This window comes from Struthio camelus, chromosome 1 (genome assembly GCF_040807025.1).
Source record: "Struthio camelus isolate bStrCam1 chromosome 1, bStrCam1.hap1, whole genome shotgun sequence".
Lineage (NCBI taxonomy): Eukaryota > Metazoa > Chordata > Aves > Struthioniformes > Struthionidae > Struthio > Struthio camelus.
In genome coordinates, this window is record NC_090942.1 from 222,909,698 (window position 1) to 222,924,233 (window position 14,536).

The 14,536-nt window shown below is 42.7% G+C and overlaps 1 protein-coding gene across 6 annotated transcripts in view; it reads right to left on the reverse strand.

Annotated features, from left to right (window-relative positions):
- The window catches only part of FAM168A (family with sequence similarity 168 member A), a 193,050-nt gene that overhangs the window by 136,072 nt on the left and 42,442 nt on the right, over nt 1-14,536 (reverse strand). For 2 of the 6 annotated variants that reach the window (XM_068930790.1, XM_068930792.1), the window contains exon 2: nt 3,433-3,533. The exons of 2 other annotated variants lie outside the window; for them this stretch is intronic. Coding sequence is in view for 1 of the 4 variants with exons in the window: in XM_068930787.1 (XP_068786888.1) it covers nt 12,105-12,206 (102 nt within the window). In the remaining 3 variants the exon portion in view is untranslated. Of the gene's footprint in view, nt 1-3,432; nt 3,534-12,104; nt 12,207-14,536 lie in introns of all 6 variants that reach the window. 2 more of the 6 variants (XM_068930791.1, XM_068930787.1) reach the window with 2 other exon arrangements.

Genomic DNA, 14,536 nt, shown 5'->3' on the forward strand with positions numbered 1-14,536 from the left:
TCTTGAGGCAGCTATTCCTGTACGTAGTAAGAGCATCCGAACAAAGTGCCCTAGCATGTCTCACACGCATCACTAGAACTCAGTGATGTGGTAGAGAACATGGCTCGCTGACCTGTCCTCACAAACCAAATTGATGCACCCCACACACAACAGCAAGCTTTTCTTCATCCAAATCCTAAATCAAAAAAAAAAAAAAGTGACCTCAAGCAAAGAGTCCAGCTACTCTTTTGCCAGCTACTGACTTCAGTTCGTAGAATATAAGTCTGAAACTTGTCTTCAATAAAGAGCTCTGAAGCAACAGGCAATATTCCCTTAATGCTCCACCTACTTACCCACTACTATGAGGGACACAGAGTCACATTTCTGTCCACATCTTCCAAGTCACGTAGATGAGCAGCATGCTCCTAATTCAGAGGGGTTCTTGTGGACACAGCTGTGTGTCATGAGACACATACAAACACATGGCAATAACCCATAACATGTCCAGACTAGATAAAAGGTCATGTTTTAAAACATTAACGACGTTATTCTAACATAACCCAATTCCCTCCTCTAAACATGGCCCAAGGGAAAGAAGGGAACATGAAACCTTCTGTCCTTGATGTCAACATCATTCGAAGCCACCAGGAACAAGTGACAGGGATTTCACTTCACTTTTCATGTGATTACAGTACATTTCAAAGGATCCTGGGACTCGCATAGCTTGGATCTATAGAAACCATCTTCCACATGATATGTTCTCCAAAAGGAAACTCATCTTCCAAAACAGACATGGCAATTTAAGAAAACTTAAGATCTGCAAACAAAGAGTTGGCTTATGCAGTAAAGAAACAGCTAAGTGAAGTAATCTTTAACAGCAGAGAAGTATCCATCACCTGCTTGCAAGATCCTTTATTTCAACTTGGGATTTGCTGCATTCCAAACCCAATGAAGACCCAAGTGGACCCCACAAAATGGACATAAATGGTCATGAGACTACAAATCATAGGTTTTCCACATGTGCTTTGAGGTTAAGGGAGCAAACATATAAAATCAAAGCACAGCTAGCCACATGCCAAATTCCATTCACACACACTGCATAAAAAGCAGCCTAATGCAAAAGCTCATTTAAAAATATTTACATCAAACCAAACTGTGACACAGATAAGAGAGCTATTTTTAGATACACATGGATTTTCTGCACATACAGTGATTAACTGCTTAATTACTGGAAACCCACTTAGGATGGTGGGGGCAGAAGGAGAAGGAAGAAAGGCAGCTGAGCAGGCAGTATCCGCATTCAAGAATTTAACTCAGTTTCTTCTTCTGTCTTTTGGTCTCTGCAAACACTGCTTACCCCCATTGGTCTAAAACTAGAAGGGCGAGGTTCAGTTCAAGATAAAGACACCCAAAAGTAAACTGCTAGCGGAGATCCTTGTTGGCACAGTCGACAGAACCTGGAGAGCCAGGTCAGCTTGAAGGAGACAACTAGCAGCTAGTCGGTCAAATTTGTCTGGGCCCCATCATCAGGTCCATTTACAAGATCTCCACCTACTGTGCTGGGAGCTCAGCACACACAGAGCTTAAGTTTAGTTTCTTAATCAAAATCCCACCTAAATGATCCCAACTCTCATTATATTTAGCCCCTGGGACCAGAAGCTCTCATTCTCATGCAAGCACTTAACAACACATCCTCATTTTAAAAAAATCTCATCTTTCAGATCTTCCATCACTGCCACTCTCGCTTCTCCAGCCTCTCATCAGTTCTGCCCCCACATTTATTTTTTCCCCTGCCTCACTACCCACCAACTGTGTGCCCTTGGCCTTGTCTCTGTTCCTTCTGCAGCTCTGGACTTTGCACTCTGTTTCTTAGGCCCAGAAAAAGCAGCACAGCCCCATTTGTTTCTTCTGGACCTGGAGATATGGGGGATGGTGGGCAGAAAAAGGGGTCAAGAGAAACATCAAGGTCCCTTTTTTCCCTTTCTAGCAGGATATTCAATAGAAAGGGGAAGAGGGAGATGAAAAGGGGCCCATCATTGGTGCTCAAAGGTTGGCTAGAGCAACAAGGAAGAGCAACAAAGCTATTCTGAAATATTCCCGTCCCACCTGAGGCACATGGGGTTCAGTTGCTGAGGCTGGGAAGACGAAGAAACAACAGTCTGTTTTGGCTCTGTACCAAAAGAGACAGCCCAGCAGAATGGACATCTAACCAGGTAAGTTTTTCCCAAGGCAGGGCTGGAGCACTTCCTCTTGCCAAAATATCTGGAGGGTGAGGGTCCATCGCATGTGTAACTGTCGGATCCAAGCGTAATGCAGTGGATCCAAAAGCGGAGAGTGCCCATCAGCACTGTTGCTGTCTGCCCGCATCTGGCTGTCAGCAAATCTGACCTGAGCTGGAGGAGAACACTTAGTGGGTATCCTGGTGGTCGACTTTGAAAGTTTACGTTATTAAGAGATCAGCAAAACACACAAAGGGGGGGAAAAAAAGGGGTCAACCCCATTTTTTCCACGCACAAGACCAGCTGTACTGCGTCAGACAGACGCTCCAGCTATCCTAGTGCCTTCTCTCCAAAAACCACGAAATGTGAACACCTAGGGAAAAATTTAAATACAGGGCAAGCACACAGTGTGACACCTGCCCAGCGTACTTTCCAGCCTGTAACAGTGTGCAGATCACGGATTTCCTGCAGTGGTATGCTTGTATTTAATAGCTATCAATATATTGTGTTCTAGTACCATTATAACGCATTTCATTTTCTTATATATAAATGCCTAGAGGTCTTGCTAGGCACTACATATGAAAAAAAGAAATATTTAAGACAGAACCTGCCCAAAGCATTTTACAGACCACGTTACACTGCAAAACTTATGTTTAAAAAAAAAAAGAAAAAAGAAAAAAGAAAAAAGAAAAAAAGAAAAGTTTCTAGCTTTCTATTACAAAAGGCTGCAATATAAGTTATTAGACAACTGTCTACAGGCAAATGACAGAAATTTATACCAGGAATCACTCCTTTGCCAACCCACTGATTTTGACCCAGCTAGTAAACACAAGCAGCATTGTCTTAAGTATTGTATTAAGACTGATAAACACCAAAAATCCCTTTATCTCTTGCCTTTCTTTATAAGAGCAGCATGGACCCACTACATATTCTATTTCAGTTTGCTGGCTACCTTAGATTTATTAAGTTTATAGATGAATATGATAAAAGGCACTAGACATAGTGTTGCCGGAGTTTCAGCTTATGCATTTCTTGACTGTTTGGAACGCAACACAACGCTGTACCAAAACTCGTTTAATATAAATAACAGTCAAATCCGTACTAGACGCCAACGCTTCTTGAAGTGCACTCGGAGACTCTCCGTGACATTTCAGACCACAGCGGGAACAGGGGGGGAAAAAAAAGGTTGTTTGGAGGAGAATCTGAACTGAAACGCTACAGCATGAGTTGATACCTCTCGTATATGAACGTCCTTCTGATGGAGCTGCTCCAGCCAGTGATGTGCCTGTGGCTGCAGGGCAGGTGGAGTCCTCACTGCATTCCACAGTTCTGCAACTGCAGCAAAGAGAGAGCGAGAGGGCGAACGGTGAGGCTCCGTGCACAGATCTATCCAAGCATCGCTCTTCCTAGCTAGAGGTGCTCTCTATCTCCACCCCAGCGGAGGGAAAAGTGGGTACATGTAAAAAGCGCAGTCGAAAAAGGAGGAGGAGGAAGGGAGATAGAGGATAAGTAGAGAAGGGGAGAAGGAGTCCCAGAGCTGGCAGCAAAACCGGCACTCGCAAAAGAAACGGCGTGATGTAAACGGTCAGACGCTCTGTTTCCTGCTTGCTCCCGTTACACAAATAGATATGCCTAATTACAGCACCTCTTGCCATAAAAGTCTCAATTTGCCTTTCCCCTGAAAACACGATTCTTTTTTCCGTCATCATAGGTATAGGAAGAAACACAGCTTTTTCACCGCTTGCGTCTTCAAATCAAGATTCTGCAATTATATGCTACATCTCAGTCAGTGGCTTTGGGCAGAGCACTTGCACGGCGTTTCTTGCACAAAGCCCATTCAAACTAAAAGTCTATGCTCTTCCCATGTTCTGCTGAGCAACTGCGTAGAAACCAGAAACAGCATCAGAAGTGGCTGAAACCAGAACTAGGATCTTCTCCGCTTTCACAAGTTAGAAAATAATGGACTTCAATCTTTCATTTAAATATTTTTAACCAGCTATTTGTCAGGATCTTTGGAACAAACAGGTTTTAGCCAAAGTTTTACATCGCATTCTCACACCCTCCCTTCTCAGCTGATGAAAAAAAAGTCAGAGAACTGAAACTAAAATATCCTAAAAAAAAAGAACAGTGCAAAAAAAAAAAAAACCCACCCCCACACACCACCTTACAAGCAGCTCCACGTGCTTTATGCATTATATAGAGGAACAGAAAACCTACTGTTCACAAACCAACTCTTTTACCAGGACCCATGTTCCTTGTAATGGTTGTTTATTTTAATCAACCCAGGACCAAAAGGTTCACATTAAATACTTTTTCATTACTTCTACCCACTGATCCAGTATTACTCTACATTCACTCAAAACACAGTCGCGGGGAGAAAACGGGACGCAGAACATAGCAACTCAAGTAAAAACAAGGGAGAATTTCTTTGCAAGTGCCAATCCGTCCCCGCTTTAACTACAGCGCTGCGGCTTCCCAGCTCAGCCGGTCTCGCCGACAAGAGGCCCTCCAACAGCCTCAAAAGGAAACGGGAAAGGAACGGGATGAAAAAGATGCAACTTCACTCTTACTAAAGTTTCTGGAATCACCTGCAATGCGAGCATCCAACCGTACCACCTTAGACGGCAACTTTGGAAGGAACTCAAAAAACCCGCTGCTGGAGCTCAAACGTCCAAATAATCTTAACACTGCTGATACCAACAGGTGCATGCGTGCCCAGTGAAACAGCATTTTTTAATAGATCCATCTACTCTATAAGTGCTTTACTTTCATATTTTCATTTTACAATAAGCATATTTGCTGCTTGGAAGTTAGTCATGTTTTTCTGTTTTGACTTGCCTTCCTGGTTCCCCTCCTTCAAAGTCATGAGGAACTCTGAAATATAAATAAACAATCTCTCAGAGAGAGATAAATGCATAAGTGAATTCCAGCAGAAACAACGACTTGACAAATCTCATCACATCAAGCTCTGCAGTAGCACATTAGTCTCTCTTTGAGCACATTTTGTGCTCAGAGTAGCCTCAGTGCTTCAGGAGGTACCAAATATAACACAGCCCCATTTTAACTTCCTTCCAGGAATACACACAGTCATTTATCAAGAAGACGTGGGCTGCAGTTTAAGTTCCAAAAGCTTCAGGAACGTTTCTTAAAATTAAATACATGACTCTTTTTGTAGCCAGAAAGGAACAGAAAAAAGCCAGGTCCAAGCAACTGGGGAGGAAACCTCCCTCAAGCCTTCAGGTCTTCCCTCCATCTCAAGCAACTTCCTGAAAAAAGCATACTTTGCTAGCTACGCCACCTTCTGTGTGCAATCACGGGGTCAGTGATCCTTCTTTCCACTGATTTTGCACCTAGAAGCTACGGCTCTTTGTCATCACTATTTCATTTAGCACAGATGGCTTGATAGCTAAACCTGCCTGAAGTCCAAGTCTGGCAACATTTCTACATCTGTACTTTCTCCTGGCCAAAAAAGGGTTTCAGGCACTACCTCACCGTAGCAGTAGGACAGTATCGCCATAACCTTTCATACGGGAGGGCTATCCGAAAGTTCACCTTTTTGCTCGTCTCTCGCTGGTAGAGTCAGATAGAAGCTCCGTAGCCACCTCCCATTAACCTTGTCAGTGGGATCTTTCTGCAGCTCTAACAGCAGCAAGACCTCCTTGTATTGTACTGCCACACAGACACTGAGCAGAATCACCCTTTCTTTTGTTTTTTTGGGCCCTGCCTGCACGACTGAAGCATATCAGAAGTCAAAACGTTTAGGTTCATAATAGCTGCATGCTGCTACTGCTGAGAGCAGCTCTGAGGAGCTGCCCAGAGATGGAGGCTATCACTGCCTTCATTCATCGCTTAAAAAACAGTCTTAAATGGTGAGAATTTCAGATAAATAGATCTAAGGAGCACTAGCACAGAAAAAGTCTAGTTTCATACGGATTTCTCTCTTCCGCTTAGCACGTGCAACGGTGCAAAGCAGAAATGTACAAGTAGAAAGCAGAAGTATAAAGGTATTTATCAGAAAATTGGCAAAACAAAGTGTATCTTCAAGGGGGAAAAATGACAGGTGAGGAGTTATTACTTTGGTGAATATGGGAAAAGAGCACAATATTGGTAAGTTCTGCTAGCACAAGCACGTTCATCAGGAGCATGATCTCGGACTAACACAGCTATGCCCTCAAAAGCCCCCCAGGCCAGCACACCAGCACAGCCCCACCAGCAACTGGTGTATGCTGAAAGCAGACAGAAGAGCAGCTCCGGACACCTCTGCCTTTTGCAAAAAGCAGAATAAATCTGCCTAAGTCACCCTCAAAATGGACCAGAGTAGGCTGAGAGGGAAGAGAAAAGCTGAAAAGCCTGCTCAGCTGAAGGTTAATAATAATAATAATTTAAAAAAAAAAAAGGAATAAACTTATTTTAGTGCTAAAGATTGGCAGGTAACTACTGCATCTACTGCAGACACTAAACCAAAATACCATATTTTTTATTGCCAGTCCAAAAATGCAGCGTGAAGTATTGCAAGCTTTTTCAGTGCACACCTGAAGAAACTATGTGCCGTTCCCCAAAGAGCCGGTTGGAGCTTTCTTTTGAAGCTTCCAAGAAGCAACCAGGGTAGTTATCCGGCCCACAAATACCTGGCATGGAAATGCTGTCACTGCTTCCTTGGGGAAGAGGGCTAGGGAAGGAGAAGAGGGCTCTCCTCCTCCTCAGTACTCATATTCTTTCCCGGTTGTCTCTAGGTCTACAGGAGGCTCGTTGCCTCCTGTAGAGAGCGGGGAACACCGGTCTCCCTAAGGGTTATCTCCTTGAGAGAGGCAGGTTTCATTTTGCACTCCTGCCGTTCAGGGCAGCCTCTCGCAGGCTCGGTTTCAGAGCCAACACGGCTATTACCATCAGCATTGCGCAATGCCACAGGAAGCCAAACGCTCACGTCACATCAGCCAGGCAAGGCAAGGCAAGGCATCGAGGGAAAGCTGGAATTTGCGCATTCACGGCTAAGCCACCACAGTGGTACAACATCCAGACGGCAATTTGATGCCTTAAAGAGTGTGGGAGGCGCGTGTGTTGCTGCTGGGGATCCTCGCCTTGTTGTGGTTTTTCTAAAGGTGGAATACAGGATGTTGCTGAACTTTCTCCTTTCTGCAGTTCACGTGGCTTTTGCTCCCTTTGCATGTAGACCAGGTTTTCCCAACTACAAGTGGAAGACGCTCTTGGTTCAGAGCCAAGGCTCTTTAGGGTCCTGCTTACTACTTCCAGCTCCCTGCTAACCCCTGCCAACTCCTTATGTCCTAGAGCCAAAGTTGCATCAACTCGCTGAATACGTTCCTTAAGAAAGGATACCTTTTGCGCAAGTTCCTCATGATCTTATAATTACAATTACTCTTCTAAAATAATTCCCCTTCTCGATCAGTTACTTTTGCTCTTCTTTCTATAAAATCAGACTCCAGTGGTAGGAGCTGGGTACGCAGATTATAAAATATATTAAAAATTAATTAGAGCACACTGATTAAAAACTTGCCTTGGTAGATTGCAGATTGTTATGATAAAATAGTGTTAGCATAATTCGTTTAAAAAAAAATACATGCCACAACTAGTCGTCACATGAAGATAAAAACATTCACTAAGTCTGATATGCTGGAGAGTAAAGATACTGAGATATGTCAGATAGCACTGCAAAACTTTCCTCAAGAGTCAATTTTCCATCTCAGAAACCTTCATATCAATTGAGTCCCTTGAACTGCATGGTCATCCACCAGGACATTCACCAAGACTGCAGTTTTTGAAGGGAGAGAAAAGCATTAGGAGGTGAAATGCAACCGAATAGGGTCTAACGATATTTGACGGGAGCCAGGCAGCTAAATATCCACCTTCCTTTAAATTCTACCCTGTAACTTTCTCTTGTTCAGCCCTCCAAGAGGTTTCAAAGCAAGGAGAAGAGTTTTCAGAGCACCAATAAATAAAATTCAATCGGCTGCGATGACAGACCGAGGATCCCGTCAGACAGCAAGGAGGGCGTCCCTGTGAGCTCCCACCTTTCGCTCTTCGATTCTTGAAGCACCAACCAGTCCCATTTTGACCGCTGGTTGTAAATCACTCCCTCTCCCTTCCTTTCCACAGCAACCATTTGCAAGAGGATGAGAGGAGTCTGTCCTTTCTAATTGGAGAAGTTAGGATTTACCATGCCAGCCATCAATTCTGCAGTTGTCCCATGGCATCGGCCATCAATTCTGCAGTGCCCCAGGACACGGCATGGCAAGCAAATGGTTTGGGAGGCAAATACGTTTTCCACCCTCCCAAGGCTCAACTGTTTTCTCCTTGCTCTTGAATACCCCTCTGCCTTGGCCTGATACCGAGCTTGTACATCCTCATCCATGAGGACATCGCTGTGCCCTCAAGGAGAGCCTTTTATTCACCACACTTCTAACCCTAGGCAGGCAAAATTCATCAAAGAACACAAAAGTAGATGGCTAAGTTATTTAGTTCCCATTTTCATCAATATTTCAAAATCATTTATTGAAGTATTGAAATGGGATTCTGGATTAATTATTCTCTCTTGAGCGATTTATATATTCCAAGACACTTAGAGGTTTCTAAGTTGCAGACAACTTTGTAATCAAAAGAAAACAATTTAATTATCTCAGATTAATGTTAATTGAACAGTTTACTGCGCTACTGACAATACTGAACCCTCAAAATGAAACATGGGAAAGTTTCCCAGTGTGAAATCTTCTTAAGAAAAAAAATAAAACTCATGGTTGCAGGATCCTCAGTTTGACCTTTATCACTATATTATAAAGGAAAACATCTTAACATAAGCCTTAATAGCATTAAAAAGGAGGTATTAATAAGAATAGGACAGACAATCTATTCGGACATTAGAAAAAGTACCGACACAGCGTTTCATTCTCTACAGAAACACAGGGGAAAACAAAGTCACGAAACCTTTACTCACTCAGTGAATATAACCAAAGGACATAACTTACAGGCAATAAAAGGGTGTGGTATTGACTTGGGCGCAAGGAGATACCATAGATAAGACATCACAGGAATTTGTGGCAGATCCCATTGTATTAAGTATCTAAGTTATTTAGCTCCAAAGAAGAAGTGGACAAAGTGTTAACGAATGTGCACAGATTATCCAGCTGAGCAGAATTAAAAAAAAAAAAAAGCATATAAATGAGATCCACCTGGAGATGCTGGAAGCCAAGGCAACTATGGAAATACCTGTCAATGTCAACACTTAGCATTGAACGAAATAACTTGGAAAACTGAATGGAAAGAAGTAATTTTGGAAGACAGTGTCATATAAAACCTCAGCGACACTACTGCCTTGAAGGACCTTCCCTACCTTCCTCCCCGCAAAAAACGCCTGTTGCCTTTGTGCTAGTACACAACAGTTACGGAGCTATGCAGCAAACCAGATTAGTGAACTGATCTGGGTTAAAAATAACCTTTTTTGCTGTTCACTGCTCTGGTTCACCATATGGCCCCTCAGACAGTTGTATCCGCACATTTAAGGCAGCACAGTAATGGGAAGAGGCAGAGCAGCAGGAGGGAGACTCCGTAGGCCAGCTCTGCCGCCGCGAAAGGGACCTGAGCTGCGCCCCGAAGGAAGGAAATACGAACCCAGTCAAGCAGAATTTGCGCAGTAATAAACATCACACAAAGCCACCCCCTTTTTTACACATAGGATGTTAGTGCAAAGAGAAGAGGTAAGAAAAGAGAGGACGTCGTTACAAGCCGACTGGCAAAGTTGGACATCATCCATCCTTCAGAAACACCCCGTTGTCTCCAAACACTTACAGGCTTCAGAAACACAAAGGACAAACATCAGTATTTAAATTAAAATTCCCCATTTGTGAATCCTCTGAATAGGTTAATGCACAGAAACTGCCATTCCAGTTCTCATCGGACCGCTTCAATCTCCAAAACTCCTTAGGATCGAGTTGAAATGAGTATTCTCGACCACGCTTCCCTTTCAAATCACTTCTACTGGGCTCTGGTATTTTCTTGTTTTAAGGATGCCGTATCAAGGCTAGAAGGGCAGAGTGAGATTAGGAAAGGAAGTAAACCATGTCAACATTTTTACTTACTTGCCAGTTACTGATTAAAAAAAAAAAGTCTAATCCTCTGGAAAATTGGAGTGGTTGCTTTTAGTGCCAAAGACCGGGAAAAGCACAGCAGCGTTTTGCCTGTGCACTTCCCTGTTGCTGTTCAGCTGCAGATTTCTGCTCAGCAGAGGATTGCTTCGGGTGCAGAATTTGCTAGCCTACCTAGCAACAGGATGGACGGATTCAAGACATTTAAGTCATCCATTTTGATCTCAATTCACATTCCATTTTGATCTCAGTTCCCATCAGCTGACAAGACAGACTTAAATAGTCAAAGTGTATTCTGTTTTGCATTTATATCTATTTTAAAAAGACTAATTCTTATAAGACCAGTCTTTCAAACATGCCAATTTACAAAATATTACTATATACTGTATCTGCTACATGTCATAATCCAGAAAAATACGCTAAAGAAAAATACATTCATTCCAAATCTTAATTTTCGCTTTGTTATGTTTAGAAGAGCAACTGACGTTTCTACGTTCTACTCTAGATTATTAATCTGCTTTCAAATAACATCAGTCTCTCTTTGAAGAGAGGTTTTGAAATTTAAGAAAAAAACTATCAGAACTATTAGGCTCATTTCACTATCTAGTAGCAGAGTTTGGGGGAGACAGGCATAAACCCATCATGACAGAGGACTAAATGAAGGACTAATTAAGGAAGCTGGACACACGCAAGTCCACAGGCCCAGACGGGACACATCTGAGGGTCCTGAGGAAGCTGGCCATTAACACTGTCAGGCCATTTGATATCAGCTTTGAAAGATCATGGCAATCGCAGGAGGTTCCTGACGACTGGAAAAAAAAGCAAACAGGACACCCATCTTCGAGGAGGAGGATGTACAGGGCGGTCAGCCTGCCCTCCATCCCCAGGAAGATTACGGAGCAAGTCCTTCTGGAAGCCCTGTCCAGACACGCAAAGCACATGAAGGTGACAGGGAACAAGAGGCACGGATCTACCATGGGCAAATCGCACCCAGTGGGATGACCAGTTCTGTGGATGAGAGAACAATGAATGCCACCTACCTAGACTTTAGCAAGGTTGTCCAGGCGGTCTCCCATAGCATCTTTGTAGCCAGATTGGGGAGTTATGGGCTGAATGGGTGGGCTACAAAGTGGGTGGAAAATTGGCTGGACTGCCAGCCTGAAAAACTAGCAGATACCAGTTCAAAGTTCAACTGGTGGCTGGTTGTGGCATCCCTCAGGGTTAACTGTGGGACTCATTCTTTTTAATCTCTTTCTCAACTACTTGGTCAATGGGATAGAAAAACTTTTAGTCAGTTCACAAAGCATACCAAATTAAGGGGAGCAACTGATAAACTAGACAAAGCATTGACTTCCTTGTTATGCTGGAGAAATGGGCCAACAGGAAACTCATGAAGGTTTAGCAAAGGCATTGTGGAGTCCTGAACCAGGGATGGAATGATCTCATGCAAGAACACACACTGATGACCCTCTGGCTGGCGAGCAGCTCTGTAGAAAAGGACCTTGGGCCCTCATGGACGAGAACTGGCCTGTAGGGCAGCAGGGTGCCCTTATGGCAATGAAGGCCAACCACATTCTGAGTTTTATTAGCAAAGGAAGTGATTATTCCTCCCTGTTTGGCACTTCTGAAGCTTCATCTGAAAGAGCGGCACTTTTAAAACTAGTACTACTGGAGTGTCCAGTAGAAGAGAGTCTGGTAGAGGGCCATCAAGGTGGTCAGGTGGCTGGAGCAGAAAATAAACGCAGAAAGGCTAGGGGAGGTGGGCTTGTTCAGCCTAGAGAAGAGAAGGCACCTTACTGATGCCTGCAGTTACCTGAAGGGGGGTTACAGAGAAGACAGAACCAGATTCTTCTTAGAGATGCACAGTGAGGCAACAGGGACAAGTGGCAGCAAGAATTCCAGATGGGTAGAAGGGCTTAAAAAGAAAAAAATCATATTTGGAATTAAACATTCATGAAAGAGATACCCAGAGAGGAAGGGGAACCTCCACCCTTGGAAACCTCCAAACTCAAACCACTGACCAACCTTACCTAACTTTGAAGCTCATTTCAAAAAGTTAGCTCCCTGCTTTACGAAAAAAGGTTAGACTAGATGACCTCCAGAACACCTGCCCAGCGTAAATTATTCTGTGATTCTATGAATATACATTCAAACTGTCTTATTTATTAATTTGGTATTAAGCAGTACATGGTGAAATAAACACCACATCTTATTTCTTACAATCTTCCAGGATTTCAGAGGTGAGATTTCATCTTCTCACACACTGAAGATTAACAGTTTAGCATCATTTAAAAGCTGCAGCTTCTAAAGTGGAAAAATCTTCACGTGAAGATATTAAGTTTCTAAATATTAAATCATTGCCAAGAGCTTATGAAAAGCTGGAGGTCCTAATGTTAAATATTCTCTTTGATTTACCCTTGAAAAAGGCAACGATCCCAGCCAAGCCACTTAAATATCCTTAGATGTGCTGTCCACCTATGTAGACTGATGAAAAAAAACAATGGAAGGTGTTGAGATCTTATAGCTCTGAGTGAAACTGAACAGAGACTTCAGTTAGGTGCTCTAGAGGATACTAGAAAATAAGTAGCATGAAAAAAAGTTTAGGTACCTTTGAATTATCTTATAGGACAATTCCACACAAAATATAATGTAATAAACCAGATGGCATGGATTCCCAAAACACGGATAACTGGGCAAAATATAAGAGAAAAGTGTAACTGTAGTTCTAAAGAGACAGGAAAAGGATGCTTTCAGCCTTAAGAGTTGTAAAACCTCACGAAGGAAGATCGGGCAAACACTTGACTCAGGAGCTCGTCCAAGCACCACTCTCACTCGGCGTTTGAGTTGTCATCCCAAGCTATCAACATCACATCGCTCTCTTCCACCAAGTCATTATCTCTCAAATCTTTATCTCAGTCAGGCAATAGGAAGGCTTAGACAACGCCAAACAGCCCAGGTCCAACGCACGGCTGGTTACACTCGACAGCAGTGGTAATGCAGTAACAGAGCACACGCGATGAGCAGAACACTCAGCAGTTCTGATGTTTTTTCCATGCTTTGGCCTGCCCTGTAAAGTCAGCTAACTACTTGTAGCCAAACTCCAAAATCCAATTACGCGTTAAGAGCAGATCTTGATCTCTCCATAATGTTTTGCTAACATGACCACATAAGACAGAGATAGGATCTTTTCTCCAGTGCCCTCAATGAGATAGTCATGACAAGAAAATCAATTTGCAGATTGTTGCATCGACAAAGAGACTTTTGCTATAGTTATTTCCATTTGAAAAAAAAAACAGCTTAAACTACATTGACAAAACCATTGCTTCACCAGAACAAGCTACTTCTCAGCCAAATTATTTTGTTAGCAACCCTTCTAGTCTCCACCCTTGCTGTCCCATACGTCTTGGGGGAAGGAGCTCTGGACAAAAAAAGTGATTTATAAAAGTGATTTTTTATTTAGCCGTAAAGTTCCCTAAGGCACCAAGCTACCGTTTATCAGATCTTTCGTTTTCCATCATACTGAACGCATATACATGTAGACTTAAATCAAACCAGCATCCCTGCACTGAACTACACCTAATCAAGTAATTTATTGAGCCATTCATACAGATTAGGTAGCAAAAGAAAAAATTTTTTTAAGGTGGATAAAAGTGTTTTAACATCAGCATAAGGTATTTCCAAAGTTCTCCACAATTTTTCAAGGACTTCAATTACTTTTCAATAACACACTCCTTTTAAACAAGTTCAAGAAAAATTAAAAACTAGATAAGTCAATATTTCTTTCACTAGGGTCTATAACCAGCTGTTTAAAGCAGTCCTTGTCTCTCCATCTTTTGCAAGTCAATAGCAATTGCTGTCAGTGTAGACCTAGTTTTTCTTCACTTGATTCCCCTTGCCACACAGAGAGAGACAGATTTTTCAGGAGCAATGTCAGTGAGAAAGCTAGTCAAAATTTACAGCAACATCCACCAGCTCTTAAACAGCTCGTAGGCACTCCCCGCTTCCAACATGTACTTCACCTTCTTGAATATTGCAGATGGATAAAAAAATTCCTGATAATATTAGAGAAAAGAAAAAGCTTTCTTCCAGCCCTGTAACAGCTTTTCAAAGGACTTTAATCATTTACTGCTCCACTATTGGCCAATCACAGCAAAGACCACGTCTAAGAGCACTCTAATCCTTACCCCACACATTTCATTTCTTGCAATCAGGTCAGGTCACTGAGCAGGCCAGAAATTATCCATT